The following is an 18,581-nucleotide window of genomic DNA, read 5'->3' as shown; positions in this document are numbered from 1 at the left end:
GCTTACAAAATAGGATACTCTTCTACTAATTTATGTTTTTAAAATAAACTTATCCAAAAAAATTTCAAAAAAATGAAATTTACAACACTATACCAAAAAAAAACCTCATTGCATGCACAAAATGCGTGTAACAAGGCTAGTATTTTAGAATGGGTAGTGTTAATGTGAACCACAAGGTACCCGTTAAGGAACAACTTTATGTCAATAAAGTCAACTTTTTGTCAAATTTTTTACCAATTTTATAGGATTAAGAGCCAATAAAATCAACTTTTTGAATTTCACTTATTACGTCTGTACTATTTTAAGTCAGTTTTTTAATTTATTTCAATATTTTATTAAGTGAACTCCATTATAAATTATCTTTAACGAATACCTCACAGTACCGGCTATCATTTAAGTAATAGTGTAGATTATAATACAAGTATACAACCTTCGTTCCTTATATCTTGGATCGGACTTTCTTTACGAGCACTCTTCTCAAGATCTTTCCAGAAGCAGACTTAGGGATGCTGTTTACAAAAGCTACTGCCCGTAACCTTTTGTATGGCGCCACCTATATTAGGCAAAAAGGGAAAAAAAAAAAAAAATCAAAGTTTAAAGAATGAAAAATGCAAAAGATATTATAAGTTTTATCACATAATGCTTACAAACTAATGTGAGTGACACATGAGAATAAATGTGATTGATGGGTTTCAACTACTTCATAATAAATTTTATATTGTCTTTTTAAGATTGATGACATATCAGTTTGTCAACTTCATATGGTAAAACTTGTAGTATTTGTAGCACTACTCTTTAAGAATATACATTCATTTATGAAACATTGTGACAAACTTTTTTATTTATTTTTAAATAATTCAATACTTATAATGAGTAAGGAAGAAATATTTGAATGTTTTCGTTGAAAATACTAATAGGAGTTAGTAAGTTCTTGGCAATATGGTGAAAAACTAAATTACACATCTTTAGCACATTTGTTTTTTGGGGTTGTTTTTCATTTTGTTCTTAGGGACACATCTATAGATTGACCCCTGTTTCATTCAATGTTTCTTATTTTGGTGTAGGTTGTTTTGGAGCTTATTGTTTTCAGTCCTTTGGCTTAGGTACTCTGTTGTACATGACTTTTCAATTCTTTTGAAATGAATTGCTCAATCATCTATAAAGGACATGACCAACCAATAGTAGTTGAGCTTGGCAATTTACGTAAGCTTCCTTGTAAGACTTGGAGCTCATAAGTCATAATTGACAAGTTGATGTACTTTGTTACTTTCTCTCTTAACCTCTCTCTCTCTCTCTCCTCTCTCTAATCCGGTTCTCTCTATTTTCTTGGAAGAAGGATTCCCTCATAGCAATCCCTAATCAGCATTCTCTTCTCCCATTCATCCCACACACAAACATCTCCACCATTATCAAAAAAATTCACTCATACCCGAAACACTATCAACCTTAACTCACAAACTCATAAGCACTTATCCTATTCACCCTAGGGCTAAATAGACACGTGACCCTCTTATCATATATTAGGTTTTTAGATTGATAAACATATATGATACACTAGATAAGTAATTTAGGAGTGGATGTTCCTCACTGAAACTGACTATTTCCTCAAAGATATACAGCATACTGTCATCACTGCAATTAAAATCATCCTAAAAAAAAAACCTGCTTTGCAATGAATTTCTGAACATCCTTTTCTTTTAGCGAGCTGTTTGGTGCACGCACAACAAATGCAATAGGGACCTCACCAGCTTTGGCATCAGGAAATCTACGAAAGTTGAAATTGTAATTAAACTGTCATGCAGTGATTCAAAGATAAGGCAACAGATGGACATGTATAACTGCTTATAAAGCATAAGGAAAATTATGACAGAGAACTTATATGACTCTCCTACTTACGGGATCACAACAGCATCTAATATTTTAGGGTGAGAAAGCAGCAGCCCTTCAAGCTCTGCCGGTGCCACCTAACAAACAGTCAAGTAAAAGATGATACACTACCTTTTATAGTAATAATAAGGAAAAGTTTTAGTTTACATTGTACTAGCAAAATGTGTATAACATTGTACACATTTTGTGTCTACAATGTAAGTTTACATTGTTAATATAAAGTAAACGGTAACCCTATAAAAGTCCTAATAATAATTCATAATGAAGTGACTAAATTTTTAGTTTAACCGCCAACCTATTGCAACTCTCATTTTTTTTAAACTTGGGATTGGCTGTAATTGATGTATATGACCCTGAACACAAATACAAGCCAACTTATATACTCACCTAACAAAAGGTAAAAAAATCATACGGAGAAACAGAGGCATTGATAAATTAATGACTCAAAGGCGAAAGTGCTTTTCTGATTTCCAAGCTAATCAGATGACTGGAGAGACATTGTGACAAGTCATCAGTAGTAAAAGTTATATAGCACTTTGGGGGATATTTTCTCAGTAAAGAAAAGTACTTGACAATAGTATCAAATGAAGCAGATTAGCTAATTTTCATTAATCATTAAAGTGATCTAAGAGGCTCATGGATTATTTGCTCACTGGGCAAGAAAATGTCTAATTTCCCCATTAATACTGCTATATGAGCAAATGTAAACTTTCCCAGGGTCAGATGCCTGCACTGTTAGGATAAATATTGCCAATATAAAATGTAAAGGAAACAAGAAGCTTTAATCTTCTCACAAGAAATAGCTGGAAATGTTACATACACCTTCTCTTTTAACAATCAATAAAGGATAAGTTACCTGAAAGGCATTACACTTGATGAGCTCCTTAATTCGGTCCACAACAAATAATTGTCCTTCTTCATCGAAATATCCAAGATCTCCTGTGTGCAGCCATCCTTGTCCATCTATTGTTAGCTTTGTTGCTTGTGGATTATTAAAATAACCTGAATGCAGGATTTTGAGATATTGCATGAATCATACTAGCTATATTTAATCTATAAGAAAAAAGTAATATAACCAATGAGTCTCTCAAAGTGTTCTCTCCCTAACATACTCAAGTAACTCTATCCCAAAGGTTTGCATGCTGTTAGAACTTAGAGTTATGGTTAATTGACTAAATTCACAAGTTTCTAACAGTTTAAACTTTTGGGATAATTGGTAATTCAACATTGTATCACAGTAAGAGATCTTGAGTTCGATCTCTAACTCCACTCTACCTCCACGACCAAAAGATTAGTCCCTACAAGAAAAGCCAGAAGCTTTTGGGATAATCATTAATTTAACACAAGCAAATGTATATATAAACCCTGGTCACATACTTTGTTATTTAAGCATTAGCAATGTGCAAAATCAGTCGCAAAAACTTTCTTGACTACTGGATGGATTAAGGGGGAAAAATAAGGTCTGTACGGTACTTTGGATTGAGAAATCAATATATGCCCTGTCAAAACTAGGAATCTAGTAAGAAACATTGATCCAAAAACTCAACCTTGCATCATATTAGGTCCTCGAAACCATATTTCTCCTAATTGATTAGGTGGAAGAGGCTGTAATGTATCCAAGCTAACTATTTGGCATTCAACTCCCGAAAGGAGTGTTCCAGTTGAGCAAGAAGGGCGACATCCTTCCTTTGGATTTGCCAATGAGATATCTCCACAAGCTTCTGTCATACCATAGCCCTGCCAGAATACAACATAATGCACTTGAAATCAAGATGTGAGCATTCTCGCAACATACTACCACAGAGAAGCTTGATGCATAATTCTACATGTATTGCTTATCATATGCCTTTTTTCTTTTTTTTTACTGATACCAAATTTAAAAACTTATCCCTTATATTATAATATGCTTCCATGATAGATGAAGCAATATCTGTTCGTTGAAAATTTGTGAGAAAAGTTCACCTTTTCAGCTTATAGGCTTATCATAAAAAAGTTCGAGCAGGCTTAAAAGATAGCCATTGTAATGTTCCTATGCTCTCTGTGCCTTCACCTTCCCAATTGAGCTACTAAACTTCTACTCGAGTTGAGAAGGAGGCAATATGGGGAAGAGGGTAGCATACACGTGAGACCGAGGGAGACGTGAAAAAATGTGGGTTTTGTTTTAATTAATTTTGAAGACGGGTGTTTCAGTCTTTTAACTTTGTTCCATCTAAGCAAGGAGTATGTGCTTGTCACATACAATAAGATTCTATTAAATATAACAACAAAAATAACATTGTGGTGCAAAGTGTGTAGTCGGATAGTTTAGGGTATAAAGTGTAATTAATGCATAATTCAGGAAGGTAAAGTGTAATTTCGACTAGCTCAACAATTTGAGGACTAATTTTAAAATTTGAGAGAGCATTGAATCTGCTGTATCTTGATTCCCATTCTAATGAAAAATTTTGCATTTGATTCTTTAAAAAAAATGAGGGTGGCCAAGTAAACAAATTTTTATCTAATTTGCGATTTTGGTAGAGATTACAATGAAAATTTTAAAAAGCTAAGGGGGCATGGCCCCAACGTGGCTCCGCCACTGTGAGTGTCAATTAATAATTGCGTAAGTATACATAGGTTTGCCATGAAAAAGCATTGCAATCATCAATTGATACCAAAAAATTGTGGCAAAGATTTTACTCGACAAACAAACAAAGATTCTAAAAAAATTGTCATTGGTCAAGAGGAACACCTTACCTCTAGTCAGAAGTAAAAAGTAGGATGTAATTGGTCGAGAGGAACACCTTACCTCTTGTCAGCATTTAAAAGTCTAATTCAAAAGAAAAAAAATAGTAGATGTACGTAGAGGATATCACCTTTATTGGCCAAGTACATATTATAAAAAACAAACAAACAAAGGCCACGTACTATATTGTTTTATACGTCATGCCCAAAACAGTTACATGAATACATGATTGATCCATGCGGACATATTTCATGTGTGGGTAAATTATAATTTACTTATTTGTGATTTGGTTGAAATTTAATTAGTTGTTTACTGTAATTTAAAATTTGACATTTTACCTATCTAAGGTTAGTTCAGTTAAATTTTTATAACCTATATCTATTAAAAACAGAATATGGTTCTCAAACCCGAACCGGATTGTATGGTCCAACCCGGTTAATCGTGAACCTCTCACTGTTGCGGTTCTATTAGAACTAAGAACTCTCAATGCAAAAAAAACATGAAAGCGCTCAAACTGCGGCCCGACCGTACGGTTCTATGAACTGTGACCGGTTTTTGCAGTTTGCACAGTTTCATTTTTTAAGATCTGGAACTCATTTGTAAGGATAGAAAATAGAGAAGGGGAAAAGGAAGAAGACGACGACGAAACAGGGGTGGCACCATGAAGCAGCTGCTTCTTCTTCTTTCTTTCTTTTTTCTTCTTCTCTGTCCATCTCCATTACTTTGTAATGACTTAGAGCATCCACAACAATGGAGCTAAAAATTTAGTTATTTGGTACAATAAAAAGTTACTTTATCTATTTTACCTACACACATGCTGTAGTAGTGGATCTATTTTAGTTTTCAACACAATAAAATAATATAAACATCACAATAAAATAAGATATCTACAGTAATAAAATAATATATCTATTATAATCATCACATAACCATAGTGTGAACACAAATAAAATAATATATTTTCTTTTTTTTACATTTGAGTTTTAGTGCATATCTATCTTTAAATGTCTCTCTTTTTTTGCTGAACTTTGTTATGCATGGGGTTTCTCACTTTCTCTTTCTTTGTTTTGTACATTTGTTTTTGAAGTTTTCCAAAGTGTCCACGTGACTACGTTGACACTAGCATTGGAAATATTAAAAACTTTTAATTTTTGAACAAAAGATGAGCTGAATCCATTACTTCTTTTCTGCTCAGGCCTTTGAGTCCAATGTGATGTAACATAATGTACATGTATTGCCAGATTGTCACGTATTGCAACAAATTTATATTTAGAGTAATGCTAATATTACAATATTTTTAACAATTTTTTTCATAAGTTGGGAGAGATGAAAATGTGAACTCATGTAGATCCACAATTTTTTTCACTACTCACAACTTATCGTATAACAAGTTGTAGTAAAAGTTGTGTAAAATATTATAATACTTAATATTTAAAGTTTTTTTTTGCAAATAGATATTCTTATTCTTATAATTGTAAATTATTAAATAATTATTTTAAATTTTAAATTATTAGATAATTTAAATATTTTATTTTATTTGAGGTAAGTGTCCTTCTCATTCTTATATTATAATAATTATTATATTATTATTATTTTCATTATTATTAGTATTATCACAAGTTTTACTAATTATTAGTTCTAAACCCAAGGAAAAAAAAAAAAAAAAGCCCATTTCAAAAACCCATCTTCTTTGACTCAACCCCTCAAATCCTAAACTTTCAACAATGGCTACCACGACGATGACTAGCATCAACACCAGCGGCGAGGACCAAGTCCTCGCCCCGGCTCAGCAGATCGTGAACAGTTTGAACAACACATTGAAGGAGGTTCAGCAGGACATGTTGTTGATTTTGTCGAGCTTTGATAATCAGGCTCTTGAATATCACAAGTTTGATCGACGGTGACAATGCGTCGAAGTGCGAGGAGGACCGATTCGCTCTGGCAGAGAAGGTGATTTTATGGTGGGATCTGAGCTCGGAAGGTTCGAGGAGGTCGTTGAATTGGGAGTACTCCGGTGACAAGGCAAACGAGTATTTGTTGGCGATTGACAAGATTTTGAATTTGATGGACAAGTTGTTGGTGAGGTCCGATTCGGAGATTGTGGATCAGGCTTATTCGGCGATTCAATACGCGATGTCTCGGCTTGAGGATGATTTTTGGCATGTTTTGATTAGGAATATTGTTCCTCTTGATGCTGAGAGACTGTATGGCTCGATCCACTAGAATAGCCTTTCATTCCCAGTCAAATATGCCGGAATTATTGTTGGAAAAGATGATATGAATGTGGTGGTTAGTGGCTTTTCTAGTGGCTATGGGTGATATGGGTTTGTTGGTGATGGGTTTTAAGAGAGAGATTTGAGAGAGAGAGAGAGAAAGAGAAGAGAGAAGGGAGAGGAACGGAGATAGATTACAGAAAGAGAAAGAAAGTTAGGGACAGAATTGTCTTTTGAGGACTAAATTGGTAGATTTTAGAATGTTTTGAACCTAATTGATATTATCACAAACCTACCTCAGGAGGTAGATTTGTGGAATTTACCCTAATAACTATTACTTAGAATTCACCTCACGTTGTCATTTGTTAAACACAAGATTGCACGTGGCCTTGGTGAATCCCCAAAGTATGAATCCTCTCCGAATTTTATGGTCCTATTGTGAGGAGCTATATATATTATATTATTTATACTATTTATAAGAGGATTCATTCTTTAAATTGGATTTACATTTAACTTGAGGACAATCTGGTAAAAATATATCTTCAACTCCAGAATCCTCTCCGAATTCTATGGTTCTATTGTGAGGAGCTATATATATATTATTTATACTATTTATAAGAGGATTCCTTCTTTAAATTGGATTTTTATGTAATTCAGAAATATAAATAAAACTTACGTTTAACTTGAGGACAATCTGGTAAAAATATATCTCCAACTCCACTTAAAATGCTTACAAAATAGGATACTCTTCTACTAATTTATGTTTTTAAAATAAACTTATCCAAAAAAATTTCAAAAAAATGAAATTTACAACACTATACCAAAAAAAAACCTCATTGCATGCACAAAATGCGTGTAACAAGGCTAGTATTTTAGAATGGGTAGTGTTAATGTGAACCACAAGGTACCCGTTAAGGAACAACTTTATGTCAATAAAGTCAACTTTTTGTCAAATTTTTTACCAATTTTATAGGATTAAGAGCCAATAAAATCAACTTTTTGAATTTCACTTATTACGTCTGTACTATTTTAAGTCAGTTTTTTAATTTATTTCAATATTTTATTAAGTGAACTCCATTATAAATTATCTTTAACGAATACCTCACAGTACCGGCTATCATTTAAGTAATAGTGTAGATTATAATACAAGTATACAACCTTCGTTCCTTATATCTTGGATCGGACTTTCTTTACGAGCACTCTTCTCAAGATCTTTCCAGAAGCAGACTTAGGGATGCTGTTTACAAAAGCTACTGCCCGTAACCTTTTGTATGGCGCCACCTATATTAGGCAAAAAGGGAAAAAAAAAAAAAAATCAAAGTTTAAAGAATGAAAAATGCAAAAGATATTATAAGTTTTATCACATAATGCTTACAAACTAATGTGAGTGACACATGAGAATAAATGTGATTGATGGGTTTCAACCACTTCATAATAAATTTTATATTGTCTTTTTAAGATTGATGACATATCAGTTTGTCAACTTCATATGGTAAAACTTGTAGTATTTGTAGCACTACTCTTTAAGAATATACATTCATTTATGAAACATTGTGACAAACTTTTTTATTTATTTTTAAATAATTCAATACTTATAATGAGTAAGGAAGAAATATTTGAATGTTTTCGTTGAAAATACTAATAGGAGTTAGTAAGTTCTTGGCAATATGGTGAAAAACTAAATTACACATCTTTAGCACATTTGTTTTTTGGGGTTGTTTTTCATTTTGTTCTTAGGGACACATCTATAGATTGACCCCTGTTTCATTCAATGTTTCTTATTTTGGTGTAGGTTGTTTTGGAGCTTATTGTTTTCAGTCCTTTGGCTTAGGTACTCTGTTGTACATGACTTTTCAATTCTTTTGAAATGAATTGCTCAATCATCTATAAAGGACATGACCAACCAATAGTAGTTGAGCTTGGCAATTTACGTAAGCTTCCTTGTAAGACTTGGAGCTCATAAGTCATAATTGACAAGTTGATGTACTTTGTTACTTTCTCTCTTAACCTCTCTCTCTCTCTCTCCTCTCTCTAATCCGGTTCTCTCTATTTTCTTGGAAGAAGGATTCCCTCATAGCAATCCCTAATCAGCATTCTCTTCTCCCATTCATCCCACACACAAACATCTCCACCATTATCAAAAAAATTCACTCATACCCGAAACACTATCAACCTTAACTCACAAACTCATAAGCACTTATCCTATTCACCCTAGGGCTAAATAGACACGTGACCCTCTTATCATATATTAGGTTTTTAGATTGATAAACATATATGATACACTAGATAAGTAATTTAGGAGTGGATGTTCCTCACTGAAACTGACTATTTCCTCAAAGATATACAGCATACTGTCATCACTGCAATTAAAATCATCCTAAAAAAAAAACCTGCTTTGCAATGAATTTCTGAACATCCTTTTCTTTTAGCGAGCTGTTTGGTGCACGCACAACAAATGCAATAGGGACCTCACCAGCTTTGGCATCAGGAAATCTACGAAAGTTGAAATTGTAATTAAACTGTCATGCAGTGATTCAAAGATAAGGCAACAGATGGACATGTATAACTGCTTATAAAGCATAAGGAAAATTATGACAGAGAACTTATATGACTCTCCTACTTACGGGATCACAACAGCATCTAATATTTTAGGGTGAGAAAGCAGCAGCCCTTCAAGCTCTGCCGGTGCCACCTAACAAACAGTCAAGTAAAAGATGATACACTACCTTTTATAGTAATAATAAGGAAAAGTTTTAGTTTACATTGTACTAGCAAAATGTGTATAACATTGTACACATTTTGTGTCTACAATGTAAGTTTACATTGTTAATATAAAGTAAACGGTAACCCTATAAAAGTCCTAATAATAATTCATAATGAAGTGACTAAATTTTTAGTTTAACCGCCAACCTATTGCAACTCTCATTTTTTTTGAACTTGGGATTGGCTGTAATTGATGTATATGACCCTGAACACAAATACAAGCCAACTTATATACTCACCTAACAAAAGGTAAAAAAATCATACGGAGAAACAGAGGCATTGATAAATTAATGACTCAAAGGCGAAAGTGCTTTTCTGATTTCCAAGCTAATCAGATGACTGGAGAGACATTGTGACAAGTCATCAGTAGTAAAAGTTATATAGCACTTTGGGGGATATTTTCTCAGTAAAGAAAAGTACTTGACAATAGTATCAAATGAAGCAGATTAGCTAATTTTCATTAATCATTAAAGTGATCTAAGAGGCTCATGGATTATTTGCTCACTGGGCAAGAAAATGTCTAATTTCCCCATTAATACTGCTATATGAGCAAATGTAAACTTTCCCAGGGTCAGATGCCTGCACTGTTAGGATAAATATTGCCAATATAAAATGTAAAGGAAACAAGAAGCTTTAATCTTCTCACAAGAAATAGCTGGAAATATTACATACACCTTCTCTTTTAACAATCAATAAAGGATAAGTTACCTGAAAGGCATTACACTTGATGAGCTCCTTAATTCGGTCCACAACAAATAATTGTCCTTCTTCATCGAAATATCCAAGATCTCCTGTGTGCAGCCATCCTTGTCCATCTATTGTTAGCTTTGTTGCTTGTGGATTATTAAAATAACCTGAATGCAGGATTTTGAGATATTGCATGAATCATACTAGCTATATTTAATCTATAAGAAAAAAGTAATATAACCAATGAGTCTCTCAAAGTGTTCTCTCCCTAACATACTCAAGTAACTCTATCCCAAAGGTTTGCATGCTGTTAGAACTTAGAGTTATGGTTAATTGACTAAATTCACAAGTTTCTAACAGTTTAAACTTTTGGGATAATTGGTAATTCAACATTGTATCACAGTAAGAGATCTTGAGTTCGATCTCTAACTCCACTCTACCTCCACGACCAAAAGATTAGTCCCTACAAGAAAAGCCAGAAGCTTTTGGGATAATCATTAATTTAACACAAGCAAATGTATATATAAACCCTGGTCACATACTTTGTTATTTAAGCATTAGCAATGTGCAAAATCAGTCGCAAAAACTTTCTTGACTACTGGATGGATTAAGGGGGAAAAATAAGGTCTGTACGGTACTTTGGATTGAGAAATCAATATATGCCCTGTCAAAACTAGGAATCTAGTAAGAAACATTGATCCAAAAACTCAACCTTGCATCATATTAGGTCCTCGAAACCATATTTCTCCTAATTGATTAGGTGGAAGAGGCTGTAATGTATCCAAGCTAACTATTTGGCATTCAACTCCCGAAAGGAGTGTTCCAGTTGAGCAAGAAGGGCGACATCCTTCCTTTGGATTTGCCAATGAGATATCTCCACAAGCTTCTGTCATACCATAGCCCTGCCAGAATACAACATAATGCACTTGAAATCAAGATGTGAGCATTCTCGCAACATACTACCACAGAGAAGCTTGATGCATAATTCTACATGTATTGCTTATCATATGCCTTTTTTCTTTTTTTTTACTGATACCAAATTTAAAAACTTATCCCTTATATTATAATATGCTTCCATGATAGATGAAGCAATATCTGTTCGTTGAAAATTTGTGAGAAAAGTTCACCTTTTCAGCTTATAGGCTTATCATAAAAAAGTTCGAGCAGGCTTAAAAGATAGCCATTGTAATGTTCCTATGCTCTCTGTGCCTTCACCTTCCCAATTGAGCTACTAAACTTCTACTCGAGTTGAGAAGGAGGCAATATGGGGAAGAGGGTAGCATACACGTGAGACCGAGGGAGACGTGAAAAAATGTGGGTTTTGTTTTAATTAATTTTGAAGACGGGTGTTTCAGTCTTTTAACTTTGTTCCATCTAAGCAAGGAGTATGTGCTTGTCACATACAATAAGATTCTATTAAATATAACAACAAAAATAACATTGTGGTGCAAAGTGTGTAGTCGGATAGTTTAGGGTATAAAGTGTAATTAATGCATAATTCAGGAAGGTAAAGTGTAATTTCGACTAGCTCAACAATTTGAGGACTAATTTTAAAATTTGAGAGAGCATTGAATCTGCTGTATCTTGATTCCCATTCTAATGAAAATTTTTGCATTTGATTCTTTAAAAAAAATGAGGGTGGCCAAGTAAACAAATTTTTATCTAATTTGCGATTTTGGTAGAGATTACAATGAAAATTTTAAAAAGCTAAGGGGGCATGGCCCCAACGTGGCTCCGCCACTGTGAGTGTCAATTAATAATTGCGTAAGTATACATAGGTTTGCCATGAAAAAGCATTGCAATCATCAATTGATACCAAAAAATTGTGGCAAAGATTTTACTCGACAAACAAACAAAGATTCTAAAAAAATTGTCATTGGTCAAGAGGAACACCTTACCTCTAGTCAGAAGTAAAAAGTAGGATGTAATTGGTCGAGAGGAACACCTTACCTCTTGTCAGCATTTAAAAGTCTAATTCAAAAGAAAAAAAATAGTAGATGTACGTAGAGGATATCACCTTTATTGGCCAAGTACATATTATAAAAAACAAACAAACAAAGGCCACGTACTATATTGTTTTATACGTCATGCCCAAAACAGTTACATGAATACATGATTGATCCATGCGGACATATTTCATGTGTGGGTAAATTATAATTTACTTATTTGTGATTTGGTTGAAATTTAATTAGTTGTTTACTGTAATTTAAAATTTGACATTTTACCTATCTAAGGTTAGTTCAGTTAAATTTTTATAACCTATATCTATTAAAAACAGAATATGGTTCTCAAACCCGAACCGGATTGTATGGTCCAACCCGGTTAATCGTGAACCTCTCACTGTTGCGGTTCTATTAGAACTAAGAACTCTCAATGCAAAAAAAACATGAAAGCGCTCAAACTGCGGCCCGACCGTACGGTTCTATGAACTGTGACCGGTTTTTGCAGTTTGCACAGTTTCATTTTTTAAGATCTGGAACTCATTTGTAAGGATAGAAAATAGAGAAGGGGAAAAGGAAGAAGACGACGACGAAACAGGGGTGGCACCATGAAGCAGCTGCTTCTTCTTCTTTCTTTCTTTTTTCTTCTTCTCTGTCCATCTCCATTACTTTGTAATGACTTAGAGCATCCACAACAATGGAGCTAAAAATTTAGTTATTTGGTACAATAAAAAGTTACTTTATCTATTTTACCTACACACATGCTGTAGTAGTGGATCTATTTTAGTTTTCAACACAATAAAATAATATAAACATCACAATAAAATAAGATATCTACAGTAATAAAATAATATATCTATTATAATCATCACATAACCATAGTGTGAACACAAATAAAATAATATATTTTCTTTTTTTTACATTTGAGTTTTAGTGCATATCTATCTTTAAATGTCTCTCTTTTTTTGCTGAACTTTGTTATGCATGGGGTTTCTCACTTTCTCTTTCTTTGTTTTGTACATTTGTTTTTGAAGTTTTCCAAAGTGTCCACGTGACTACGTTGACACTAGCATTGGAAATATTAAAAACTTTTAATTTTTGAACAAAAGATGAGCTGAATCCATTACTTCTTTTCTGCTCAGGCCTTTGAGTCCAATGTGATGTAACATAATGTACATGTATTGCCAGATTGTCACGTATTGCAACAAATTTATATTTAGAGTAATGCTAATATTACAATATTTTTAACAATTTTTTTCATAAGTTGGGAGAGATGAAAATGTGAACTCATGTAGATCCACAATTTTTTTCACTGCTCACAACTTATCGTATAACGAGTTGTAGTAAAAGTTGTGTAAAATATTATAATACTTAATATTTAAAGGTTTTTTTGGAAATAGATATTCTTATTCTTATTGTAGGGACTCAATTTGGATTGCCCCTGAGTACGAATGGGTTTTCAGCCCAATCAAGCCCAAACAATAAATTTTTAGAGTATGGGTTCAAGAACTAGTACTGTGTGACAGGAAAGGTTCTACTCCTCCAGTAACAAGGGATACTTTTGGTTTATTCCTAAAAAAAAAAACTCTCCTCGGCTCTTTTTCAGTCAGTCTCTCTCTCTTCGTTCTTTCTTTTTTTTGCCAGAAGAAGTCCTCCTTACTTCCTTCGTTCCTATGTTTTATACTCCGTTTTCCCCCCGTTTCCATCGTACACGTGTAGTTCTTATCTTGGGAGCTCCTTTCTGTCCCATCCAGTACCTACCGGAACCTTTAGCTTAGTGGCCATAAAGCTGCTTAGTTACTGTTCAGGTATCACCTCCACATTAATGCGGTCAGACTGTTAGCTGGAAAGCATTTAATGTGGAGGTGATGGCCTTAGAAGATATTTGCTACCTTCCCCGACGCCTCCTTAAGCTATATCCAATTTCCAGTTCAGATACAACTTGGCGGAGTCTCTCCACTAACATGAAAGTTGCATTCACCTCGGACTTTGGTGTCCTCGGACGTGTGTTATGCCGCTGTATATAATATCTACTCGTTCCTCCTATATTACCATTTGGTAAGAATAAAACTTTTTTAGGCTGTCCTCGGATAACTAAGTGTCCTCAGATTGGGCTATTGGGCCCGAGTCCACTTCTAAGGATTACTACAACTTTTTAACTAACAGGCCCCACACTTATAATTGTAAATTATTAAATAATTATTTTAAATTTTAAATTATTAGATAATTTAAATATTTTATTTTATTTGAGTTAAGTGTCCTTCTCATTCTTATATTATAATAATTATTATATTATTATTATTTTCATTATTATTAGTATTATCACAAGTTTTACTAATTATTAGTATTATTTTCATTATTATTACGATTATTAGTATTTTCATTATTATTAGTATTTATATTTGCTTAGGATTTAACATTTCTTATTTGTCTCGTGAAAGTTATGATATAAAAATTATTTGAAAGATAGATCTCTATATTAAATTAGAATATTTTAGTTAATTTTTCTATTTTTATTAATTTAATGTTTATATTTATATTTAAAATAATTATTAAATTAATTGTGACATCATCACGGTTCAACCTAAAAAACCTTGAACCTCTTTCTTTTACGATTCAATAAATGATCCAAGTCTGAAAACTATGAAACAGAGCTAAATATGTAATTTTGCTCAACTTTTATGTTTCTCTCCTCCAAAAACATAAAAATACATAAAAATACAAGATCAAATAAGATAAAAAAAAAACTATCCATCAAAACGCTTGCATGTTGGAATTTTAAATCACAGGTATACAACTTAAATTTTGGCCAAATCTCGGGTGAACAAAGTGTCAAGTTTTAAACCAAGTAGACAACTAAAATTTCAGTCAAACCACAAGTGGGTAAGTTGTGATTTGCCCTTCATGTTTTTTACCTAACCTAAACGATACGATTTTAACTACTTTAGAGCATTCACATCAAAGAAGGCAAATAATTTAGCTTTTAACATTTCAAAAACTTATTTTATCTATTTTAACACATCGCTTTACAATGTACTCAAAGTCAAAGTTTTTATTTTTTTAGCACCTCATTTAAATATTCTTTATTTAATCTTTTATCTATCTCTACCTCTATGTACCTCTCTCTTCTTTTAAGTAGGAGCAGCCATCAAAGATTGAACACCGAACGGTCCAAACACACCTATCTCTTCTCAACCCAACAAACCCACACAACCACCACCACCACCACCACAGGTATATTAAAAGAAAAAAAAAAAAACCAATCACCCCACCCAAAACATCAAACCCACCTATCTCTTCTCAACCCAACAAACCCACACAACCACCACCACCACCACCACCATCGGTGTATTAAAATAAATAAAAAAAATCAACCACCCCACCAAAAACCTAAACCCACCATTAGCCACCACACCCAAAATATCAAACCCATCTATCTCTTCTCAACCCAACAAATCCACATAGCCATCACCACCACCGGTAATTAAAAAAAATCAGCCACCCCACCCTAAACTCAAACCCACAACCCAAAATTATTTACCATCAATCCACCACCACAGCACCACTACCACATCCACCAAACCTATTACCCAAAATTAGGGGTGTGCATGGGTTGGGTTTGGTCGGATTAAGAGGATTTTTTGACTCAACTCACCATGGTGGGTTAAAAAAAATCCAACCCATCACAGGGGTAGAACCCAACCTAACCCAACCCACATAGATCGGGTTGAACCCATGGGTTGGATAGTTTTTTTTTTTTTTTTTTTAACTATTATTATTAACTTGAGCAGGAAAAATATATATCCCACCTACCACCTGAGTTGATAAATAAAATATTTATAAATTAGTATTCTAACTTAGTTATAAACAAAATATATCCAACTGAGTTGATAAACAAAATATACATGAAGTAGTATCCCAACTCAGTTATAAACAAATAGGAGTGGAATGGGAGAGTAGGAGTGGGAGGCGGTAAAGAGAGAACTGAGATTGTTAGGGTTTGTAAGGTAATTGGGTTTTAGATAGGAAGAGCCGAATATGAGAAAACATTATTAATTATATAATATATTTCTATATATATATAATTAAAATTTTGAATATATAGGTGGGTCAGGTCAAGATAGGCGAGTTTGTGATTGTTATGACCCACACCCATCCTGACTAGCTATTAAAAAAAAATTCTATAACCCAACCCAACCCACCAACCACTAAAAACCGACCCAACCCAGCGGGTTGGGTTGATTCAGGTAGGTTTTGGTGGGTTGGTGAGTTGACTGCACACCACTATCCAAAATCAACATCCACCACCACCACAGCTACCAAATGCCACTCTATGCTGCCATTGATCTAGATATATATATATATATATATATTGAGAGAGAGTTTGAGCTAGAGGAGAAGAAGAGAGGAGGAGAAGAAGAGAAAGTAAATAAAGAAAAAGGTAAGAAGAAAGAGAGAGATATGGAAATATAGAGAAACAAAAGAAACAAATAATTTTTTAAGAGAAGAAGAGAGAGAATGGAATAAAAATTGAATATATTTTAAAACTTTGGAGCTATAGTAAGTTGCTAAAGATGGTAGCTTACTGTAACTTAAAATGTAAAATTTTTAGGTTTAGCATCTTTGATGTATCATGCTTTTATTGTTTGTATTGCTAAAAAATAACATTTTAGCATTTTCACAGTTTTGCTGTGAATGCTTTTATTGTGATAGGTAAATAATGGGAGGAACGAAGAGGAGTTTGGAAATTGAATCATAGTTTCCAAATAAATAAAAAATATTGTTAATACAAAAAAAAAAAAAAATTGACAATATATTTTACAATAATTGAATTGACAACTTATATTAATTCTTATTTAAATAATTAAGTCTAATATAAATATTACATTTTTATTTACCATTAATAATTTGTGTAGTAAACGTTAAATATTTTTTAAATATCATTAGAGAGACGTAAAAGTGTACAATTATATACCACAACTTAGCATGTGGCAACAGGATCTTGTTGCTCTAGAGCCTATGGCACAAAACAAAAACTCAAAAAAAAAAAAAAAAAAAAGACAAATAAATCACAGTCCAGTGTTATTACCTGACAAATGTCGGCCTGAGGGATATTTTTAGCACACTCCTCCATGACATCTCTCCCAAGAGGTGCTGCACCGGACCTGACCTGTTTCAACGACGACAAATCGTACCTCTTCATCACCGCACTCTGCTTCACCAGCTCAACCATCACCGGCGGAACCGCGCACAAATGGGTCACCCTATACTTCTCCACCGCCCACAATACCTTCTCCAAATCAAACTTCCCCATCGAAACCACCGTGTTCCCTCTCCGAAGCTGCGAATACATCGCCACCGACAGCCCAAACATATGAAACATAGGCACGAAACACAGGAACACGTTTCTCGGATCCCCATAACTGTCCTGATCTGCTGTCACCATCAGCGAAGTCGCGATTAAGTTCTTGTGCAAAGCAATCACTCCCTTACTCGTCCCGGTCGTGCCGGACGAGTACATAAGCGCCGCTATATTGCTCTGTGCCACGGTTTTATCCGGTAATTCACACTCCAAGTTCGACATTTCTATCAGTTCAGAGTAATACCAAATCTTCGAACTTGGCGTTTCTGTAAAACTCATAGATCTCCAAGAACCGATAATTACGGAAGGCAAGTTTAGTTCTTTGATTTTGTGCCAGTGTTCAGGGACGGTGATAACGAGCTTAGGGTTACAGTCTTGGACTTGCTTTGAGATCTTGGAAATGGTATACGAAGGATTACAGGTTGAAGCAATTGCACCGAGAGCGACAATGGCGAGGAAACACACGGGGAAGTGGATTGAGTTGGGAGCGACGATGAGGACGACGTCGTTTTTGTGAATGTTGAGATGGAGCAAAGAGTGGGCGAGCTAGGAGACCTGGAGTTTGAGCTGGTGGAAGGTTAGGGTTTCGTCAGTATCGGCGTCGATGAGAGCGAGGCTGTGTGGGAAGGAAGATGAGTTTTGGAAGAGGAAAGAAGTGAGAGAGAGGTTGGGATTGGTGGGGAGGTGAATTGGGGGTCTTGAGGATGTGTAGGTTTGGGTTTTGGGGTTGAAGTTGGCTGCTGCCATGGGTGTTTGGAGAGTGGGAAAATGTGGGAATTGTTTGTTCCTCGGGAAAGTAGAGGTTTGAACTTTGGAGATGGGAGGTTAATAAGGCAAGGTGAGAGTTGAGACGTTTTTGATGGATTGTTAAGTGGGTCAGTAATATATAGTCTCGTGAGAAATAATATATCTACAATATTTTTATAATATTTTTATAATAAATTTTAAGTGTTAAGTTATTACTGATTGTTATTATTAATGCAAAAAAGTAATATTAGTGTTAGATT

The 18,581-nt window shown here is 34.0% G+C and overlaps 2 protein-coding genes across 2 annotated transcripts; both read right to left on the bottom strand.

The window, feature by feature from the left end:
- Positions 1–334: 334 nt before the first annotated feature.
- Positions 335–3,624, bottom strand: LOC112025708 (probable CoA ligase CCL7). The gene is made up of 5 exons (XM_024058382.2): positions 3,435–3,624; positions 2,744–2,889; positions 1,897–1,964; positions 1,663–1,765; positions 335–553 (listed from the first exon to the last, which is right to left on the bottom strand). The coding sequence occupies exons 1-5, from the start codon at positions 3,613–3,615 to the stop codon at positions 440–442; spliced, it is 612 nt and encodes a 203-aa protein (XP_023914150.1). The 5' UTR covers positions 3,616–3,624; the 3' UTR covers positions 335–439.
- A 4,260-nt stretch (positions 3,625–7,884) lies between these two features.
- LOC112025714 (probable CoA ligase CCL10) lies at positions 7,885–18,413 on the bottom strand. Its single transcript, XM_065770778.1, has 6 exons — positions 17,302–18,413; positions 10,985–11,174; positions 10,294–10,439; positions 9,447–9,514; positions 9,213–9,315; positions 7,885–8,103 (listed from the first exon to the last, which is right to left on the bottom strand). Exons 1-6 carry the CDS (start codon positions 17,851–17,853, stop codon positions 7,990–7,992), a joined length of 1,173 nt encoding a protein of 390 aa, XP_065626850.1. The 5' UTR covers positions 17,854–18,413; the 3' UTR covers positions 7,885–7,989.
- Between the last annotated feature and the right edge of the window lie 168 nt (positions 18,414–18,581).

Source organism: Quercus suber, unplaced genomic scaffold (assembly GCF_002906115.3).
Source record: "Quercus suber isolate HL8 unplaced genomic scaffold, Cork oak 2.0 scaffold_36, whole genome shotgun sequence".
NCBI classification, from domain to species: Eukaryota; Viridiplantae; Streptophyta; class Magnoliopsida; order Fagales; family Fagaceae; genus Quercus; species Quercus suber.
This window is presented reverse-complemented; position numbering and strand designations above follow the sequence as displayed.

What these genes read in the sequence shown, in the direction of transcription:
- LOC112025714 (XM_065770778.1), bottom strand. Translation starts at nt 17,853, where the DNA reads ATGAGTTTTACAGAAACGCCAAGTTCGAAGATTTGGTATTACTCTGAA. An exon ending in TCAAGTGTAATGCCTTTCAG is followed by an intron (nt 9,515 to 10,293) that starts GTAACTTATCCT and finishes ACTGTTTGTTAG; the next exon opens with GTGGCACCGGCAGAGCTTGA. An exon ending in AGAAATTCATTGCAAAGCAG is followed by an intron (nt 8,104 to 9,212) that starts GTTTTTTTTTTA and finishes TGCCTAATATAG; the next exon opens with GTGGCGCCATACAAAAGGTT.
- LOC112025708 (XM_024058382.2), bottom strand. Translation starts at nt 3,615, where the DNA reads ATGACAGAAGCTTGTGGAGATATCTCATTGGCAAATCCAAAGGAAGGA. An exon ending in TTAGATGCTGTTGTGATCCC is followed by an intron (nt 1,766 to 1,896) that starts GTAAGTAGGAGA and finishes CAACTTTCGTAG; the next exon opens with ATTTCCTGATGCCAAAGCTG. An exon ending in AGAAATTCATTGCAAAGCAG is followed by an intron (nt 554 to 1,662) that starts GTTTTTTTTTTA and finishes TGCCTAATATAG; the next exon opens with GTGGCGCCATACAAAAGGTT.